This window comes from Sitophilus oryzae, unplaced genomic scaffold, assembly GCF_002938485.1.
Source record: "Sitophilus oryzae breed Bouriz unplaced genomic scaffold, Soryzae_2.0 scaffold_980_pilon_pilon, whole genome shotgun sequence".
Classification (NCBI taxonomy): Eukaryota; Metazoa; Arthropoda; class Insecta; order Coleoptera; family Curculionidae; genus Sitophilus; species Sitophilus oryzae.
Genome location: NW_022147617.1, coordinates 1,105,452 through 1,128,488, shown reverse-complemented (window position 1 = coordinate 1,128,488; position 23,037 = coordinate 1,105,452). Strand labels below are relative to the sequence as shown.

The following is a 23,037-nucleotide window of genomic DNA, read 5'->3' as shown; positions in this document are numbered from 1 at the left end:
AATTTGATAGACAATTAAATTATGTATCTGATTCGGGTAAAATATACAGGGTGTTCCATTTAAATTAAATCAGTTATTGCCTTTTAAAGCTAATAATTATTTAAAATAAGTTTTTGGACACTCTGTATAAGGTAGTATAATTTTTATTATTGCAACGCAATAACTAATCGATAGATAATTTTCAGTAAATATTTAGTATTAAAAACTTTGATATCCTTGGAGAAATGAAGCCTTAAATTTTTTACTCCAATTTCACAAAATTGAAAATATTTCAAAAACGGTAAGGTTACCTTTATTTCAATCGTAGAATCTAAAAATAGAATAATATACAGGGTGTCCCATTTAAAAAATACAACTATAATATTTTTTACTTATTTGGGACACTCTGTATCTTGTAAAATTATTTTTAAATTGTAGCTCTAATAGTCCTTCAACAAAACCAAAACTTACAATTTGTAAAAATCTAATCGTTCAGCTACAATACTCCGTGTCGTATGTGGTGAACAACCCTGTATAAGATAAGTTGTACGCATCTTTCGATAGCGTAGATTTCTGCTTGAAGGATGCTGGGGGCCCATTGGTTCGGAGTATTTCGTTTTCGGCCCAAATACTCCTCTTGGTTTCGGAAGTACACCTGGTATGGTTTTTGCTGAGTGGCTTTTTGTTTTGCGTTATGGTACATGCTGAGCAAACGTTTCTCCCTTCCAATCCTTTTTATCGCTCAATACTAGAGTGAGCTGTTTCTCAAAGTTGTACATTTTTGGAATGTCATTCACTGGGAGTGGAATTTCCTTTTTGAAGGTGTTCCACGTCCTTGACCTGAGAATTATCTCAGTATACTATTTCCGTCAATGATCATTCTAATCATTTTGACATTGACATATCTACCGACGACAATGTGCAGTGGTGTTAGGTCTAAAATGACCTCCATTGCTGTTGGGCATGTTCTCATGACACCTGTGATGCAGATGCATGCCTGACTCTATACTTTGTACAGGTTTTGCCTTGTTGTACGTTCTTCTAGTTTTGTGTACCCAGCATAGCTAATCATGGGTCTTACTATCATGGTATACAATCAGCGCAAAATATTAGGGGTGCAGCCCCATCTAGTTGCTTATATTAATAAGTTTCTGCATATCAAGAGAGCTTTTGTAGCTTTGCTGTTAATGTTCTTAACATACATATTCGTGAGAAGTTTACTGTCCAGAGTTATTCTCAGATATTTGACTTCCTGTGATGGCAGTATTTTCTATTATTTATATTCTTTTTTTTATTTATATTTTTAAACTAAATATGTTAACATACTAAAGTTTGATCATGAGTAAGTGTACATACTCTATAACTTATATTTTTAATTTATCTTTGCAGTTCTTTTAGTATGATCGAAAAAAAAACGGCATCCAGTTGATGGTATGACGATCGATGACATTTCCCACATAAATTTACATATAAAATGACAGCCATCATTCCATAGCCATCGCTGACGCCGTTTTTTTCTCGATTATACGGTATTATTATAATGGCGAGAAATTTTCTATTCGCTTGAAGCCGGTCGTTTCAATAACTTGGTGGAAACAATATTTCAAATTATTATTTTATGAAAACTAAATAATTAATAACTATATATTTAACCATTATAAATATTAAGATTAAAGTTTCTATAAAAATAATAATAGCAGTAAAAAGATTTAAAGTGATGAGTGGAAAAGTGAAACTGCTGACCTTATTAACTCTTATTGTTGATGTTAATGATATGAGAGGCAACGAAGTAATGCTATTAACCATATGGTAAAATAGTTATAATAAATGAGTATAAATGAATGGTAGTATTAATTTAAAATAAGAGTATTTATAAATCTTTTAGTGGGTTAAATAAAGACAAGTAGGTCTTTGTAAAAAGTGTTAATACATTTATTAAACATATAGAATAATAGAGATATCGTGCAGCCATCGTTATAATTTCCTGCAAAACTTATCGTTTGCAATAAAAACGTATTATCAATATAATGTACACTCACGACATTCAACACTCACCGGCACGAAAAACGCTCATCTTAAAATTCAATATACCTATATGTATACACATAATATAGATTTTTTAAAGATTAATATATTTTGTTCTAGTGGGCCGATTTTGATTATTTTTAAGCAGTTTGTAGCTAAATTATTTGACTTTTTAGTCACCATCTATCTGTGAATTATACGAGGGGAAACAAAATGTTAATATAGTGGAGTACGTTAACTAAGCAAAAATCACTCTATCATCTAGGTATATCTTTCCTCAATAGTTAATTTGTTGATTCATCTCAATAGGTTTATTTTTTTTGGAGATATTCGCTTTTGAAGAAGACACTAACATTTTTTCGTATTTTTTTACATTAAGACAATACCCTTGTTTTTGATCATAATCAAGAAACCTCTAAAATAGTGTTTATGATTTATGTAATGTCACTGTCTTTGAAAAATCATATTATTAGTCTGTTGGGCAGTTACTCTAGCAGATATAGTTTTAAGTCCAAAAGTTGATATCTGCCATGCAATAGTAAGCAGCAATAGCCGATACTTAAGAACTTAAAACCATCTCTAATAGAGTAATATTATAAATCTTTTATCTATGACTAGAGTAAACGTCAATAAATAATAATAGTATGACTTTTCAATGACTGACATTAAAAAAACAATAAACACTATTTTATAAGTGTGGTGATGAGGATCCAAAATCATTGCTAAAATTGCTGTAAATGTAATCGTTATTGCCTTATTCCCAAGATAGTATCTCCAATGAAAATAAAGCTATTGCGATGAGTCACAAAACAAGCTGTCGAGAAAAGACGTACCTATGTAGGTAATATAATGATTTTTAAAATCATTGTTTTATTAATATATTCCACAGGGTGTTTCAAACTTTCATCAAAATATTAACATTTTGTTTTCTGTCGTATAATTGACAGATGGAAACTTTCATTTTTAATTTAGAAAGAGATACTAAAAAGTCAAATAATTTAGCTACAAATTGCTTAAAAAATCATCAAAATCGGCCCACTAGAACAAAATATATTATAGTTTAAAATCCACCAAAATTTTAAGGTGTCCGTTTTTCGTGCCGGGAGTGTATATGCATGATGAGATGAGATACTGATAAGTTCTAGAAAAAATTAAAAGACGCTTTACAATCCAATCCAATATCCAATGTAAATAAATGTAGTTCTAAAGCATCTGTGGGTGTTAATAACGACCTTTGATTATTCAAAAAATAACATACCACATAACATAAATCTTAGTAAAATATACAAAATATTTCATATTTAGAACTTTTGTAGATATTTTGGTTTTATCTCATTAGGTAACTGTTACTTTGAAGTTTGAAATTTGTGAACGGTTCATTAAAACGTCAACAGTTTTAACAGACTGTCAAATAATAATAGTTTTGGTTCTTTTAAAAGTGTTATATTTATTATTTTTATTTTATTTTGCGCCTTCTGATGAATGGATATAGGGTGTCAAGGGCGTATAGGGTGTCCTAGGCTGATCATTGTTTTACAATGAGATCTATCAATTAAAAATATTTTCAATATGGCGGCACTTCCGGGAATGCCGGAAGTTGACAGCAACTTTCTTATTTTAAATGGGTGTCCCCATTTTTATTACATACCTAAATTCTCTGTAAAACTTTATGAATTTTGATATGAAACACTCTATATCTAACCGTTTTTGAGAAAAAAAATATTTAATTTTTTTTTTCTCAAAAAATTGCATGTCAAAACAATGTGTAACTAAAGTACGTCTGCTGGATCTGTGTCTATGAAAGGAATGCGGACAAAAAACATTTAAATAAATAGCAATATATTTTATACGTCGACTTGACGAGTACGTCACCGCAAATCGCTCCGCCCACACATTTTATTGGCTACTTGCAAATTTGTCGAATTTTTATTGATGGGACGCGTCGTCTAATTTTTTACGAAAAACATCGAGTTAGAATATCGTTTCCCCTCTCACGGATACCGCGTAGCTAAAAAACGGACAGACGTACTGTACAGCCACTGGGACATAAAGAGAAGACATGTGGCTCTCTATTTCAAAAATAAAATTGTTTAAATGTCATAAAACATTGGCCGTAGCTGTCATGGAATTGAGAGATTAAAAAATTATCATAGAAAGTTGTTTCAATTTCCCTATACCGGGTGCGTCTCAAAAGTGGCTCACCCCTATAACTTTTTTATTTTTTAAGATAAAACGATATTTGGTATGTTAGTATATGACATAAATTGGGATTGATTGACGTATTCAATTCTTTTCGGTCACTTCCGGTTTCACCGGAAATAACTACAACTTTTGATTTTTAAATGGCGCCCTCAGTATTTTTTTACTTTATTCGATAGAAAATGACACTCTGAATCGAATGACATATCATATGTCAACTTTTGACATTTTAGCATATGGTTTATTTGAAATTGTAACATGCGGTTCATAACGACAATTTGACTCAAAATACCAAGTGTGTAGTATCAAATTATTCGTAAAAAAATGCGTTTTCCAAATATGCTAATGAGCCACCCTCGTTCCATTCGAAAAAATTGAGATATGATTAAAAATACGATTTAGGCGTCTTTTAACCGGTCAGGACAAGACACTAAAAACATTAGACGATCAAATTTATTTTTCCAAGGCTCCTTGATTAAAAATTAGTGTTTTTAACACAGCCATGGCACTCTGAGTCCATTTCACGATGAGGGAAATAATCATAAGTAAATAATTCTTTTCAAATGGAAACCCACTTTTTTATTTCACTAGTGAAAAGGTCTTTTAATTCGTTACTTTTTGATTATTCATGTTCCTATACCTAAAATAAATCGTTTTTCAGTTTTTATTATATTATTGAAAACAAATTTAACAGCAATTTCATGAATAAAACCAAATTTGAATGTGTTAATTAGGTATGTTAGTTTTCGCAGTTTAGTTATGTTTTCTGGAAGCCAGATTATGATAATGAAAATAATATTAAATATAGTATAATTACTTGGATTATTTGGTGGAACAAATCCATATCCAGATGCACCTACAACTACACCACTAGTTTCACCATTATCAGGCGGGGCCGGAGGAAATACAACTGGACCTGGGTTCTGTCTAGGATCTCTAACTGCTACCAGAGGACTATCGAGGCCGAAACTTCCAAAAGAATTAAACCCAAAACTTCCAAACTGTGCATAGGTTAAAGATACTGCCCAGGCTAGACATAATAGGTATATTGTCTACAATAAAAAAAAGTTACATTAGCAACATTATATTAAATATGTTTAAATCAAATAAGTACTTATAATACATTATATAGCATATTTTTTGTTTTGCTTGATACATTATTTATAGCATACTGTAATTAATTTTTAACATTGAAAATGTTTCTGTTATCCTATATAAGGGAGCCCAAATCGAATTAAAATGCTACATTTGCCACACCATGACGTCATATATACAAGGGTATAGGAAATCTCGGCGCAGCGGCGGCAGTCGGCCAGCGCGCGCAAAAACTATTACATCGCTAATTGTTTATTGATATATCTTTATTAGTTTAAAAGCAAAAAATATGGGGTTTGCTTTGATACCTTGTCAAGACATAAGCGAAACTTTTAAATTGGTTCTTTTTTTCATTTAGGCCTTCGTTTTTCTTTAAATGAAAGTTATATTAAAAAAAATCTATTTTTAAACCAAATTTTCGCATGATTGAAATGATTATTCATGTTTAAAGTTTTTTTTGGTCATAAGCGCTAATGGAAATGTTTTTTGTAAATAATTATAAAAAATTACTCCCTACGAAGACTTTATTGTGTACTGGATCAAAAAATAAGTATTTGTTTTCTCTATATGGTGGTATTAATATATCGATTTTTGATGATAGTGCCTTTTTACCCGGTCTAATTTTGTACTACTTTCGGAATAAGGGTCCCCATATCATGTACTGTACTTCCATCCCTGAAAAATTCAGCTTGTGACACCGAAGTGAGAGGTAACGTCAAAATAAGCTTTAATCTACCTACATCATAGGTAGGTGTAGGTACTCTAGGTATATTCTACCTAGACAGTAGCTGAACTAGCTGACAGTAGTAATTAATTTGTTATCCGATAAGTAGTTGTCATTATATAAGTTTAATCATCTTATACCTCCTATAACGGTAGGTTTTGGATTTTTCCTGATTGGTTTGTTAAACAAAAATATACTGGGCATATAAATGTCTGTTACAGGTTAATTCGTTAAAGAAATATGTTACACACATATTATTTTAATAATAATAGTATAATAGTAATGGCTATATTATGTTATAACACATACATATGTATTGAATGTACTTATTTTAACCAATGCATTGTTTTGTTTTTTTAATCTCACAAATAAGAAATGTTTTATAGTTTTTATTATAAAAAACAGTGATTATACAATTTATTTACACCCCTTACACTGTTTTCTGTAAGGGGTGTAACCAGGAGTATATTTCGTAACCTCTTACGATATAAGAGGGCACAAAGTGTTTTATTACTTAATGCTTAAAATTTAATAATATATTTGTACATAAAATAAAATAGACTAGAAAGTCAATTAATTAATATTGACGTAATTACTAAATAAGTACAAGATTTTTTTTCTAATTATTTTAGTGTATTTTTAGTCACCTAATTATAAAGGAGAGATATCCAACCATTGCATTATTTTACTCACAAATAAATGTTTTATGGTTTTTATTATAAAACAACGATTAATTTATTATACACCCCTTAACCCAAACACTCCAAGGAGGATATTTCGTGACCCCTTATTTAAAGTGGACAAGCTTTATTAGTCAATGTTTTAATTACCCAGCGTCTTTAATAAAAATCTAATGTAATTTTTCATAGAAATGATCTGACATAAAAAGCAAATTTTATCAAAAAACTTTTTGATTATCTACAAGGAGTAAACCGCTGACAAATGTCTGTATACTAATGCCAAAGTAATGCCAAAAATACAAATTAAATACCAAAATTTCTCATATAATGCCCCACTAATGCCAAGCTGATTCCAATATAATACCACTAATACCACGAATAATATGTAACACATTTGTTTCACGAATTAACCTGTAACAATACTGGTAGGTACGTGCACAGATTTTTTCCTAGGTAACTTAAAAGTCGTTAAAAAGTCTAATTATATTTAAAGAAGATATAATTCCAACAAATTACATTATAAGGCCAATAATGCACAAGTAATACCATTAAAATTTTAGCGTTTTTAACTTGTGTAACATATTTCTTTAACGAATTAACCTGTAACAATAGTGGTAGGTACGCGCACAGATTTTTTCGCTAGGTAACTTATTAAGTCGTTAAACAGGCCTATAAAAGCTATAACAACATAGGTAACTAATATTTATAATTTAATTCGAGTTTTAATCTCAAATAATAAATGTTTTTACTGGTGTATTTCTGAAGTGTTCATTATTAAAAGTAGATATTCTTCAAGTTATGCGAAGTAATAAGTAATGTTTCCGGTGAGACCGCGTATATGTCACCGGATTCTGGTTAGTATAAAGACTTTTTCTATAGAAAGAGTTTTTTCTATATTTTCCTTTCAAAATAAGACTAATTTCTTCTTATTCTTTTAAATATTACAGTGTTTCTTTTTCCTAAAATGTTATACTTAATTTTCGCTTAAAATTAAAAAATCACAAATGGAGGAAAATATACGTTATTGAATAAAGTTTATACAAATCACTTTACCATAACAAAAAAGTAAAAACATGTCATGGCGGAAGATATTCAGGTGGCATTTCACACATTTATCTATTAAAATCGAGATTAAAATAATAAACTTGCGTAACATGTTATACACGAGATAGAAAGTTTCAGAATCGATTAATACGCAATACGCTACGCAGTCAACTTATTCCTATGCGCGGATGAGCGTCTTCAAGACTCTTCCTTCGGCCAGGGTCACGACGCCGCCGAAGAGGAATCGGCCTACGTTTGGCTAAACAGGCTGGACACGGTGGAGTACGATATTGGCGAGTCTGAATATTTATAAAAATTTGCAAAGTAAAATATGTTGGAAAAATAATTAGTCCATACATATATAAAAGCTCAAAGGGTTTTTTTGTTGCATCCATCCCGCCGAAAGCGCTTTACCAATCTTGATGATTCTTTTTTTAAATGAAAGGTATATATGTGTAGATTTGTTATGAAGTATTTTTATAGTGCTTAATGGCTATTTCTTTGTGTAAAACGACTAAATACTAAAACATACCTGAAAACACCTACACACAATACCTCCAGAAATAAATTAGTTGTCATTGTCAGTGGTGTGTCAGTTAGATTATATATTACGTTTTTAGATATTTTAGAGTGAGTTGATGCCGCCAGCTTTAGATACATAAATATTAGCACAAAGGTTCGTTTAAACGACATTAGTGAATTAGCTACACAAAGCGATTTTAGGAAATTCATCCTCTTAGAGAGTAAAATTATCTCGGAACAGTTTGTTGTATGAAAATTCCTTACTATTTCGTCTAGAAGAATGAAATCCTACAAAAAGAATTAGAAGAAATTTTTGAAATTCATCAACCAAATGGGTAAAGTTAGTAAAAATTTATATAAAACTTGGTGACGTCTGGATTATACACATAAAAATTGGCACAAAGGTAAAGCGAATTTATGAAATTTATACCCTTAGGGAGTAAAATAGGGAATGAAAGTTTGCTGTACGAAAATGCAATACTATAACATTATAAACCAGACAGTATAAAATTTTATACAAGGGTTTATTTAGTGACATCATAACGAAATATATCTTCCTCAATTATCCTTCAAAGAATAAAAAATAACCTATAAAGAGAGTATTAGTGCTCTTAATAAATAAAAAAAAGATGAAAAATAAAAAACATCTATATGCTCACTAGCTCTCTATAAAGAAGTAAAAAATCATTTAAATCAATGCATAAACGATTCGAGGTGTAACGCGAACGTAGTCGCGAGAAAAAGCTAGTAATTTATTAAATTATTTTATTTAACTCATTAATTTTCATTGAAAAGGAATTTTTGTAATTCGCCACTATATTAGTTAAAAACTAAGAAACTCATATCAAATTTAAGTTTTGCGATTTTGGCTTATACGTTTTACAAAATCTGAACACATTTTAAAAGAAAAAAAGTTTTTGATAATATTTGCGTAGATTGACTACAAGTTGTATAACATAAATTTCTACGACCGGTCTACCTAGTGGTCTGCAGCATCGCCTTGTGGTGCAAACGTGGGCATGTTAATCTGTGACGTGACGCACAACAGCCAAGAAAAACAGAAGCGTGGCTAAGAATTTAGTAATTTAAAAAAAGTCTGTTAGATACAGTAGTAGGTATTAAAAAGTTTTGTGTTTAAATGGGGTTTGCCTTTAACAGTTAAAAAATTATATCGTAAAGTGTAACTTTCCGTAAGAATTCTTTATCTGTCATTGATCATGATCTGTCATCATGTTAACCTGATGTTTTGTATGTTATTTTGTTTTTTTCGAGATATTTTTGCTTGCTTGTTTTACGGATAGGTGCGATCGCATAATTATTATTGATAGTGTTTTATTTAATGTTAACACTACTACTTTTTCAGTGAATCTTTAAATCTGTTGTTTTTTGTTAAGTTCGTTATTTAAACATATGTATGTAATACACTCATATTAACACTAATCATATTTTTAAGTTTTTATTCATCATTTTCAATGCCCCCCCGGTTGCATCTTTGTAAAGGACTGTGAATTTTTTCTAATTTTTTCTTGGTTTTAGGACAGGTAAACAAAGAGAAAAACGTTTTTTTATAAATTACATTGACGTTTCGACCTGGTAGGGTCTTTATCAAAATTTATTACATGAAAGTAAATTTCGGCGCATTTTTTCAGTTTTTAGCTTAATTTTTATTGTTTTCTTTTATAATTTTATCATTTTCATTCTCAGTGAAGAAAATAATCCAATATTGATATCCAACACACATAACATAAAACATCTCGATATAGTCGTCACAATTTTTGTAAAGAGAACGTAGACACACACATTGAAATGGATTTTACAAAACTGATGTGTTGTTTCAGTTTAAAAAAAGTCAGATAAAAAATATATATTGAGAGGTCAAAGAAAAGAATAAAAAAACTGCAATTAATTAAGTAATTAAATTTAGTTTCGCAAAGTAAACATCGATTTTGCAGCCCGTATCCCCTATAACTTTTTTATTTAAAAAAAAATACATTTGGTATCGTAGTATATGACATAAATTAGGATTGATTGACATATTCAATTGTTTTCGGTCACTTCCGGTTTTACCGGAAAAAACCCCGCCAAGTAAACTGTCGATTTATAAATGGCACCCTCGGTATTTTTTTTACTTTATTTGATAGAGAGAAAATGACACTCTAAATAGAATGACATCTCATACGTCAACTTTTGAAATTTTCCCATATGGTTTATTTGAAATTGTAGCATGCGGTTCATAACGACAATTTGACTCGAAATACCAAGTGTGTGGTACCAAATTATTCGTAAAATAATGCTTTTTTCAAATATGCCAATGAGCCACCCTCGTTCCATTTGACAAAATTGAGATATGAATAAAAATACAATTTGGGCATCTATTAACCGGCCAGGACAAGACACTAAAAACATCGACGATCAAACTAATTTTTCCAAGGCTCCTTGATTAAAAATTAGTATTTTTAACACAGCCATGGCACTCTAGTTTGAAATTTAAAATACGATTTTTTTGTAAGCGAAAATGTCAAAAGTTGATATATGTTATGTCATTCGATTCAGAGTGCCATTTTCTATAGAATAAAGTAAAAAAATACCGAGGGTGCCATTTAAAAATCAAAAGTTGTACTCATTTCTGGTGATACAGGAAGTGCCCGAAAACACTTGAATACGTCAATCAACTCTAATTTATGTCATATACTAACATACCAAATCTCATTCCTTTATCTGAAAAAATAAAAAAGTTATAGGGGGTGAGCCACTTTTGAGACGCACCCGGTATATAACTTATTATTTATTAAATAGTAAGTCCTAGGCAATATGTTCTTTAACTAAATTCTAATTTTCTGAACTGAATGAAGTCACGGGACCATATTATTTTATAACTTCGGTTATGATAGCTTTCAGAAAGTGATTAACGCTTGTACCCTATTCAGTTTAAATAACAGGTACAGCAACAGTATGATATTAATAGCAATTTTACAACAGTTAGGGTCAGTACTTTATTTTACGATTAAATCGTCAGTATTACTACCTTTGATTTGATAACCGGCCAATTATAGAAATAGGCAAACTATGCCACGGTTATATACTGAGGAATTTAAAAGAGAAAATTGGTTTACGCTATGCATTATAACGAGCTCACCAAGTAAAAAACCTGACATTACATTTACAACATTACAGCTTGCTTTGCAATGTTGATTTCTAGACATTGCGTCGCGGTTAAATAAAGCTTTCTAAAGAAACATTATGTAGGAAGACCCCTCTATGTAACGGTGATTACTAAATATTATTTTTGTGTCTGTTAAAAACTGACTTGTTGCAGCTCTGTTTATGGATACCCCGTCAAAAACTGAAGAACTATACAGTAACAACATTTCGCTAATAAAAGTAGGAAACAGACAATCTGAAACTTCAATAACCACAAAGGGCCTTTGACAGGGTTGTAGCATCTCTCTTTTATTTTTTAATGCCTATGTAGGGGTAGCGACTAGAATACAGGACGAGAAGACTCTATACTCTATATACATACAATATTAAAAGTGAGGTTTACAGCTAAGTCTCAAGAAAACTGAATACCTGGTAGTCCATAATGAAGCGGCCTTTGAAGTTTTTATTATGGATGAGACTCAGGTCACGCATATGGAAAACTTTAAATATTTGGGGTCAACCGTAACCAAACAAGACATTAAAGAAGGTGAAACCAAAATCTGCATTCAAGCTGGCAAAAAGATTAGTAGATACCCGAATTCATTTTGGTGGGATCGGCCTAGCTCTTAGAACTAAGAAACGTCTAGAACGAATTTTTGTTGAATCTGTGATTGTGAAGTATACGCTCTAGCAGCTGAAATAAAGCAGAGATTTATATAGCACCCGAAATTAACTATCTCAGAAAGAGTTCAGGCATATCGAAATTAGACCGGAGTACGAACATAGAAGTTAAACACAGAACGAATGATACAGAGTCAGCTATAAATAGAACAGAGATTAGAGGTCTAGTCATCTAATAAGAATATCTGAAGATCGACGATCAAAAAGACTGAAAGTTTCAGTGGAGTCCTCCACAAAGAGGAGGGCGATGTGGACCCTTTAGACCCAGAAAGAGATAGAGAAAAAACAGCAAAGTATTTCTAATAATAGTTCTAACCTACACCCCTGGCCTGGAGATTTATTTATTTTGTATTTTGTGCAATAAATTGTGAAATGTTTTGCCAGATTTTACTTTCATTTTGACCATTGACTTGTTTTGTGTCTAGATTAATTGATAGATTTTTGTTAATAATGTAAATATCATATTTCCTTTTTGTGATAAAGTTGAATTTTAATAAATGGTGGAGAAAAGACTGAACGGTAACAAATTCTACCCCTAGTGAGATAGATTTATTCTTGAAACATAAATATACAGGGTTCGGCAATAGTGCGTCGGGCATCTGTAGCTCCTAGAATAAAAAAATGGGAATTGTGTTTAAGTGCAAACCTAAACTATATACTAAGATGTATTTCAAGAAAATATGTTAAAACTTCTATAGGGTGGCTCAAAAAAGTATGAGTTGTTCGGGATAATTTTTTTTAAAAGAAATACCCTGTATATTATTGCATTTTTTGCTACATTTCAGATCACTTTATATATACTTTCAGAGATATTGACAAATAAATAAAAAATATCTATTTTTCAGCCTTTCTTAAAAAAAATATTAAAAATACAAGAACTGTCCTGAAAACAAAACTATATGAGGTATTTACTCTAGATAGCCTGTACTTATTTTTCTATAAATATCGTAATCTTAAATCATACAGAGTGTTCAAAATTCCGCGCCAAACTTTCTAAAATAAAAAATATTTTTTTTTCGTTTTTTTTATTGAAACACCCTGTATATTTTTTCAGTAGATGGAGAATAATTCTCCATCAGGACATTTTTTGTATTTAGAGTATTTCAAAATTTTAATGGTTTTGCAGATATTGAGCCATCCTATAGAAGTTAACATATTTTCCTGAAATCTTAGGGTACATAGTTTAGGTTTGCACTTAAACAAAATTCCTAATTTTTTTTATTTCAGGAGCTTCCGTTTTTTTACCGTTTATGTGGAATCATAGATAGTTGACTAGCTTTACTGGATTTATTATTATAAATAGAAAATTAAACTTTACATGGTCAACTTTTCTCTTGCGGCTCAGTAAAATCGCCTTTGTTTCTTCCACAGCTATTTCCAGTCTGTCCACGTATCCATCTGACTATGATCTTTAATGTATCATCCACAGTTTGCATTAGATCGAGGTCGTTTATTTTTTGTTCGTTTTAGTTTTTTTTATTATCACAGCAAGGTCATCGGTAACAGATCAACTGTGTCCCACCTGGTACAGAAAGCTCCATGACACTGTCGTATAGAATGTTACAGACTTGGTCCCAGCACCGAGCCCTGTGGGACGCCACCGAATACCTTTCTTTTTCTCTATTGAGAACTATAAATTTATTATCGAGATAGCTTCTTATTACGTTCACCAAATAGCCACTGGATTGCCACCTTTTTGCAAAGTAAAAGAAGGACGTTGGACTGGACACATTGGAAAAAGGACCGGGAGGGCGGGGTTTATAACCAAACCGGTAGTTGGAAACCGTTGATTTTTGAAAAGCTCTTTTTAAGATCAAAATCGTTAAAAATAAATAATTAATCATAAATCATTTCAGATTAAACGGCGAGTTCTAAATAATGTTGCCGATTCTAAACAATAGTATACTCTTTTATTGGGATTAAAAATGAGACTTTTTGTGGCTAGGCTGGGCGTTTGACATTACAGGCGAAGTACAAAAAGTAATGTTTACTCCGAATAGAACATGCTATTTTTTCAAACGTTTACAAATAATGTTTTAAACAATTTCACGAATTTCAACGTTGCAAATAATATAACATATATAATTAAATTTGGATGAAAGGAATATTGCTGGTTCCTCTAGATAATTTTCTCAGGGAAAATACATAAATAAAAAGGACATTTTAGGTTAAAAAAAGTCAAAAGGGCAATTTGTTCCAAAAAACGACTGTCCTTTTAAAAAAAGAACAGGTGGCAATCCTACTTATACTCCATCTTCTAAGTTCTTTAATAATATAATTATTTCCCATGACGCACAGTTAAATGCATTTTTAACGTCAACTAAAATCAAAGCATTATGTCATGTGACTTTTCTTTTCACGATATCCGATATTTTTTTCATTGCATGTGTGGTAGATTTTCCTTTAACGAATCCATATTGGTTTGGGTGCATACCATATCGTTTCTTCCTAATTTCTTCCAAGAGTATCGCGTATTGATGAGTTTCTCGTAGACTTTTCCGATTACATCGATGAGACAAATTTAACCATATTTTGGTGGATCATTTAGGTGCTTCCGGAGTTTCTCTATTAGAGTTAATTTGGATCTCGTCCATTCGTTAAGAAATTAATTTCTCTGAAGAAAGTTACTACTAGCGACAGATGCCCGACACACTATTGCCGGACCCTGTATATTATGAAAGATATATAATTATATCTTTCATATATATTACATTATTTATCATTTTTATTATATTTCATATTTTTATTATATTTCATACTCGATTTCATATATACATTATATTAACGATACATAATACAAGCAATAAAATAAACCAGTAAACTATATTTGTTGGTGCATAAAAATAGATTCACATTTCTTTAGAATATTTTATAAAATTAACTTTATGTTATACCCATTGCTTATTGTGGCTTGAAGTAAAGTTTTTAATATTCTGTAAAATGTGTTCCATTAGAACTACTTTCTCAAATCGAAAACGATCATCAAATTCTTCGTCATCGCATAATTCAAAATAGTTTTCGATCTTTTATGAGATATGTTCTAATGACTTGTATGGTTAAAATAAAAATATCAAAAAAATATATCATCGAGTTCTACTAAATCCTTAAATTAAACGTAATGCAAAAAAAAATCTAAAGAACCTAGTTAAATAATGTAAGAAGAATATAGTATGATATGATGTGTGTTTAATTAATGATCGTTTTCTATTATTAAATTAAACGGCGTGTTAGCTTCTCTAACCATGGTTCAATACATAACCAAAGTTGAAAGTACTCCAAAACTCTGATTAAGCCATGATAATAATAATAAATAATAAATTTAACATAACCGGGAACAAAAGCACTGGCCCCTAAATTGAAGAAAGGCACCAAAAATAATGACAATTATTATTTTTCTTTCTACAGCTTGCTAAAAATTCGAGGTACGAGCATTGATATTTCGGAAACCGTAATAGATACGAAGATGGTTAAATTGGGGCAAAATTGTGCCTTGGGATGTTCAACTAAGATGCCATCAAAAAAGTCTTAAAATTTAAAGGATTGCTGAATTTTTTGAAACAAAAACGGATTTTTTTGAAAAACAATTTAATTTTTTCCTGTCGTTACATTTTAGGAAATCAAAAAACTAATTGCATATTCTCATAGCCACTTTATTAGAGATATCCGATAGTATTTTTAGATTTTCAAATTAGCTGATATTTTGTGAGATACAGAGGCCAACTTATTTTTTTAAAATACCTGCATTTTGTATTTCAGGTTTTGAAAAAACTCGGTCTCCTGAGTACAATGATATACACACTTTATACTTTTTTTTCTTTTGGGTACCTACCTTAATCTTCAATTACAAGTCGGACTCTGGTTTTTTAAATTATTTAATCTGATTATATTCATCGCAACAAAGATTCAAATAAATAATATCCTGGTCAGCAATTTAAAGATATTATTTTTAACTTTTTTATTGTGAAAATGAAATCTCAGTATTATAAATAAATCAACTTCAACAAACTAGTTTCTAATGCTCTACATGTTCGAAAGGGTTACCACCCTCCCTATTGCAGAAATTTATTTTTCTTTCAATTTTATTAACAGATCTTCTTCTTATACTTCTGAATGCATTTTGTACTCTTTATTGTAAATGTTGAGATGTACTGATTTCACTTTTACAAATGACGTCATGCCCCCCCTCCCGCCCCTTGTCGACTGGTCCAGGAACATCGCTGGCCAGTATACTGCTCTACCATTTCCAGTTCATCTTTTAAGGTTTACGTCTACTAGGCCGTTACAGGTAAGTATTATTGGTAATATAAAAGTCTTGCTCAAATCCTATATGGCTTTTAGTTCTTGTGCCAGTGCATCATATTTTGTGATTTTCCCTTTCTTGCATTTTTAATATTTTCGTCTAGTGGTATTGTGATGTCCAGCAGGTAAGCATGCTTTTGTTTTTTATAGAAGACTACTATATCAGGTCTATTATGCTGCGCAGTACGATCTGTGATGATGTCAGTATCCCAGTATACTTTTACGTTTTCGTTTTCTACTATTTTTTCAGGTAAGTATCGGTAGTACGATGTAATTTCATTTAAAAGATTTTCATTTTTGCAGATTTCTTGGTGTAGAATACCAGCCACCCGGTTGTACCTGTCCAGATAATGCCGCGGTGCAAGATAGGTACATCCAGAGCAGATGTGTTGGATTGTTTCCGGAAAGGCATTGCATAGTCGGCATCTGTCATTAGGTAAGTCCTTTTTGGCTATTATTTTTAGGACATTTCTGGTTGGTATTTGCTGGTCTTGTATAGCTATAATAAATCTTTCGGTCTGTGCTCTGAGCTCTCCATCTCTGAGAAAACGTAATGTCAGATTTCGGTCAACGTCGGGGTTATATAAGTTGGATGGATATCATAAAATAACTAACTGAAAGAAATGAAAACTCCTATGTTAAAGCCTGGAAACACGCGCTCGATGCGATCCAAGCGGGCTACTGGCAGAACTAAAAGTTCGCGCCATATTTTTAAATGGACCTTTACTGCCAGTTCATAAGTTTTTTACTTATATTTGGTAATTTCAATCTAGATTATGAACTTATTTGTAACAAAATATTTTACAAAATAAAATTAATGTATTTTGATACAAATAAATTAATAATCTAGGTTGAAATTATCCCTGAAATTAGAATAAAACACGAAAAATGTGTAACTTGATTATTTTATTATAACATTGTTAATAAAATTACATATAACACATTCAACACTATACAAGTATATATAAAAGTTATCAGAATTTATACAATCAGTTATAAGTAATTATAAAAAAGGTTATAAATTATAAATAAATAAATCATTATATAAAAGACATATAGTTACGTGTATATAATTTGGTATAACTTAAATCTCAACTTTAATGACCTATTCAAATAGAAACATCTTACAATTCACATTATATAATACACAAAGCCAAGGGATAAAATTGTTATTAAATCTATTCTCGATGACTCGAAGCATTTTTTTTACAAATAAAACAGGACATATAGGGCTTATAAATAATACAAGGGTATAGAAAATATATAAATACGTAAATACAAATATATTTTCAACCTAATGATTAATAATTATATTCGTTTAAATAAATAAATAATCTTTTTAAAATTACTTGTTTGTCTTTGCAAATTTGTATATTTAATATTTATCTAAAAGCGTACACTTACATAAATTACTGCACAACCTTTAAAATCAAGCTTTTAATATGTGTTATACAAATTCTTGATTCGATATAAATTCATTTAAATAAAACTTTAAAATTAATGATCTTCCAAATTTCTGAGACAGCCATTTTGTTGAAAAAATTTGTTTTGATTATGAGAAATTTCATAAAATTATCACAGGGATTAATTAATCTTATATATTAAACTACTTGGCTTTTTAAATTTCACAATCCTATCGTCCAAAATACTCTAAATTCGCAAAAATCCGTAAAATATTCCCATGAAAACAAATCTCCACTCTCACTTCACAGAAACTGACAGACATTGCCAAATATGGAATGACGTTTATTTTTCAATTTATTTTACTGATCTAACTGATCCGGGTCACTTAGAAATTAAATTTTTATTAAATTATTTAATTATAATTGTTTCTGACGAAAGCAACTTCATACCAATGTTTATTCATAGGGTAACAAAGCACATCACTGTTAAATTATCAACATTATATATAAATATTTATATTTTTCAACTACTCCAACTACTCCAATTACTCCACAGAGAATCAAACGAATTGTTAATTAAACCCTTTAAACTATACTCTGTGGATGACTTGATAAAATCATGATGAAATTAAAGTCCCTAGATGAATATCTAGGGACTTTAGATGAAATTTCTACGCAGCACCATCTATCCCTCTACTGGCAGAAACTCCGCCGTGTTTCCAAAATTCAAATGGCAGTTTCATCCGCTTGATGGATATCTTCCGTGCAAGGCTTTCCCTTTCCACTCTTCGGTTAGTTCCTCAGCATTCCTAGTACCTGCAGGTAATCTTTGACCTGCTAAGTTTAAAGGTGTGAAATTCCTGTCGGCGACCTTAATAGCTGAAAGGAGAGGGTCATTTGATTGGTCAAAGTAATGTTGCAGAGTTCTGATGTGCTTTTCATGCATAGCAATGAGACTAATAATACCTCTTCCACCTTTGTCTCTTGGCATGTAGAGTCTAATGGTTGAAGCATGGGGGTGGTGTATTCGGTGCCTTGTCATTGATGTTCTGACTTTCCTATCGAGAGATTCCACGTCGGTTTGTGACCATTTTAGAACTCCGAATGTAAGAATTACAGGTACAGGTGCTGCCCACACATTGATCGCAGCTATTTTATCCTTCGCATGAAGCTCTGTTCCCAAGACTTTACAAACCCTCTTCATAAATGCATTCTTCGCAATCTTCTTTATTACTCCATCATCAATTTTTAGAGCTTGATGGATACCAAGATATTTGTAGGTTTCATCCAGATGTAACGGCGAGAATGTTATGTCGTTAGTTAAAATAATCTCGGTAGATTCTTGGATTTTCCCTTTTTTACAGTGCAAGTAAAAGTATTTCTATTATTTATTTTATTTTATTTTTATTATTTTATTGCATTTGATTTTCCGTATTCATTGTTTTACCCCACGTCATTGTTAATTTTAAAAGGCAGGTCCGGATTTAAAAAAAGTTGACCTCCGTATCTCACAAATTATCACTTAATTTAAAAATACTTTAGATAGCCCTACTAAAGTGGTTATGAGAATGTGCAATTAGTTTTTTGATTTTCTAAGATTTTCTAAGATTTACAGGAAAAAATAAAATTTATTTAAAAAAATCCGTTTTTTCCAAAAAAACTCAGCAATCCTTGAAATTTTTAAAACTTTTTTAATTGCATCTTGGTGAACATCCCAAAGCACAACTTTACCCCAATTTAAACATATTCGTATCTATTACGGTTAATGAGATACCTGTATATGCTGATTGTAAAAGCTCGCCCTTTTTAAAACTTATTAAAACTACTTATTTGTTAAAAATTGGTATTATAAAATTATCGAATTGAGATATTTTTATTGCTTAAATTATTAAAATTACTACGTTAATAGTTATACATTGGCTGCATATACTACACCAACTACTAATTACTACCATGTAAATTTTTACTCAACTGATAAATGTTAGGGGCAATCAGACCGTGAAACTCACGAAATCTTAATAATTTACCGTTTATTGTTACAACAACGCATATATGCAATTGATCTACCCACGTGTTTAGCCCACCACTTTCAATTCACTTTAACACGCATGAGTGACAAAGACGTTTTCTAATCACACGTATGAAAAGAATAGATACTTAGTATAGTATAAAGTTATGTGAAATGAAATAAAAAACTATATTTAGATAGGGAATATAATTTCTTTTACAAATCATTAACTCATATAATAAAGTAGTTATTTTTTTTCTTCTTGTTCTTAAAGTAGTTAAATATACAGGGCGAGTCTTAGATTAGTATAAATATTTTAAGAGCTAGTAAGTCTCGATAAAACAAATATATTTTTTCTGGCGTTTTTCAAATATCTCCAAAATAGCTGAGTTATTTTTCTTTGATAATATAATTAGTGAATATAAAATTAATGGAGTTCATTATAATATGAGAGATTAACGAAATAATGCATCAATAAAAACATGCATAAATAAAAATATCCGTAAAAATTGAAATAATTTTAACTGTAAATATTTGTAAATTGGCTTGTCATTTCCAGAACCCACTTAATTGGTTGCATATAACTGTACCTGATAGGAACTGTATCAGACCTAGGCCTACCAACGTGCTTACTTTGGTATTATAATATGTACGGATCATGGTTAAATTATGTTAATATCCTACTATTATAATTAGTGTCATATTGTGTTTAAAAAAGGCAAATAACTACTAATATAACCGCACCTTTCACATTGACCAATAAGAGAAAAGTTACATAGATAGCCCCTGCTGCATTCCGTTAGCAATACCTAGCGAAAGTCTGCCTTCTACCTTGACACTTGAAGGTTAGTACTCAATACTACTTTGTCACGTCCGCGAATATTTTATAATACTCGCTACCCTCATCTTTTATAAAAAATAAATGAAAATTCTAAATGAAACAACGAGTGAGTCTTAAATAAGTGCAAATATTTTAGGGGTGGTATATTTCGACCCCAGAAAAAAGCCAATGAGGTTCTTTTCGCGAAATTTTTTTTTGGAAAAATTTGGATTTTTTTGAAAATCTTTTTCGAACTTTTTTTAATTTTTAGTTAAAAAACGTAATATCTTCATAATATAACATAGGTAGCAGATTAAATTTACAAGAAAGAAAACCCAGAAAGGATTCAGCGGTTTTCAAAATGTAAGCAAAATATTATTTTTTTTTTAATTTGGAAGTAAAATATCTCGGTTATTTAGGACTTATTTGAAAAACGGTAAAGGGAAAATATGTTTCTTTTATGGAGATTGCACTTATTTAAGACTCACCCTATATAGTGATTGGATCGTATTTTTTTAAAAAAAACAGCGTATTTTTTGAATCAAAATAAGTTCATTGGGCACAATTTACCTCTATACAAAAGTGATTCGTTTGTCCGTTAGAGGACTTCAAACTTAACAAAAAATAAACACATTTTTTAAGATATTATAAGAACCAATATTAGTAAACTAGTTATTAGTTTTCAATATATTTTTTTTGTTCTTGGCTTTTGGTCATTGGGGTTTTAAAGATGTTACTAGATTTTGTTTATATTTATTTTATTTTTATTGACAACGTTTCAACAACAATTGAGTGACACAAATTATAACTAAGTTGGCTATGAAAGCAATCATAGAAACTAAAAAACATTCGAACGCCGTTAATAACAAACCGAAATAGAACAGTTTTACAATATGTACAACAACATATTGAATAGAAGGAATTAAAGCAAGATCTGTCCAAGAGTCCGAATATTCAAAGTGCTGTGGCTGTGACAAAAAAAAAACAAAAAGCTCAAAGTGCGTATTCTTCTTAAATTACATGTTTACTTTGTTTTATTTTAATTAATTGACTTAATTATTATAATATATAGTTTGTTTGTTATATTGATGTTTTAAGTGTTTATTTTGGTATTGTGATTTATGAACTTTTTTCAGATAATAAAAATTTTGAAAATGCCCCAAAATTAAGGGGGAAATGTCAAGATGTTTAAAGAAAACTAAATTTATTTAATTGACGAACCTCTCCCCAAGAAAAGATGAAATACTTTTGAATCTGTTAAGAGACTCAGGTTTAGTGGAATTCAAGTAAAACTGTCTTATTTAAATATTGAGAAATAATCTATTTCCTTTCAAAAAACTGTTTTGCGTAATCGACGTTACACATAAGTGAATTGTTTAAACATAAACTAAAATATTTAAAAGAACAATATAAATCTATTAACATCTCGGCAATCTATTTTAGGTTTAAAAATATTTATTCTTTATTTTCCATTACCTTTTTAGTTTATATATATTATAAAAATTTGTTTAATAAAATACCTACCCTAGACTCCTTTCTAACTATGAATATATAAAAAATAAATTGAAAATTAATAAATTACCAAAAAATATCCGTATATTAATGTTATCCAATAATGTAGGCACTAGAGATTTAACATTATACAAACAGTTTCCACTAATCAACAAACACAAACTGAAAGTTCGATTTTTCTTTGACACTTACAAGTTTCATGATGATAGGCATCTATTCTAATGGATACACTAGGTGGGTGAACTGCTGCATACAGATACGGGGAAACTCTTTAGCGTAGAATTATATATATATCTAATAGTAGCCTCGTAGTCGAGGCCAGCCATTCGACATCGAACGAATCGTCGACGACGCCGGAAGAACAACGTAAGACAACTGGACCTCGATCCACGGTGAAGGCTAAACACAGCACACGAACATATACATTTTTTTTTGAATTTCAGCAAAAAAGAATTTTGAATAAACAGTTTAGCTTATTGCGTAAAAAAATAGCTAGATTCAAAATTTATAATATACATATAAAATATGAAAAAAATAAATCAGTTCAAGTATAAAGCAATTAATTGAAAGATAACCACAATTTTCGCGCGAAATAATATTTGTGACGAGTTAAATGATAAACTTGGAACAAGTTGTTTTTAGAAAATGTTTTATTTAATGAACTGAAGTTAACAGCTCTTAGATCTACATTGGTCTTAAACGAATGTACAGTTTCGAGACGTATATATAAGTTTACAATGACTACAATGCAAGTACATTTTATGTGTACTAAATCTAATGTACAGGATGTAACTCCTCCACCCTAAGATGGTGATATAAATTTTTGAATGTTTTTGTGGCCTATATAATAATTTCATTATTTAAATGAATATTATGATTCTTATTTTTAGTAAAATAATTACTAA

At 30.4% G+C, this 23,037-nt stretch overlaps 1 protein-coding gene across 2 annotated transcripts in view; it reads right to left on the bottom strand.

Annotated features, from left to right (window-relative positions):
• LOC115891329 overlaps positions 1–22,490 on the bottom strand; it is a 42,389-nt gene extending 19,899 nt beyond the window's left edge. For both annotated transcript variants that reach the window (XM_030911774.1, XM_030911775.1), the window contains exons 1-2: positions 22,325–22,490; positions 5,021–5,255 (exon numbers count right to left, since the gene is read on the bottom strand). In XM_030911774.1, the coding sequence (XP_030767634.1) occupies positions 5,021–5,255; positions 22,325–22,345 (256 nt within the window). In that variant the 5' untranslated portion in view covers positions 22,346–22,490. The remainder of the gene's footprint in view (positions 1–5,020; positions 5,256–22,324) is intronic.
• Between the last annotated feature and the right edge of the window lie 547 nt (positions 22,491–23,037).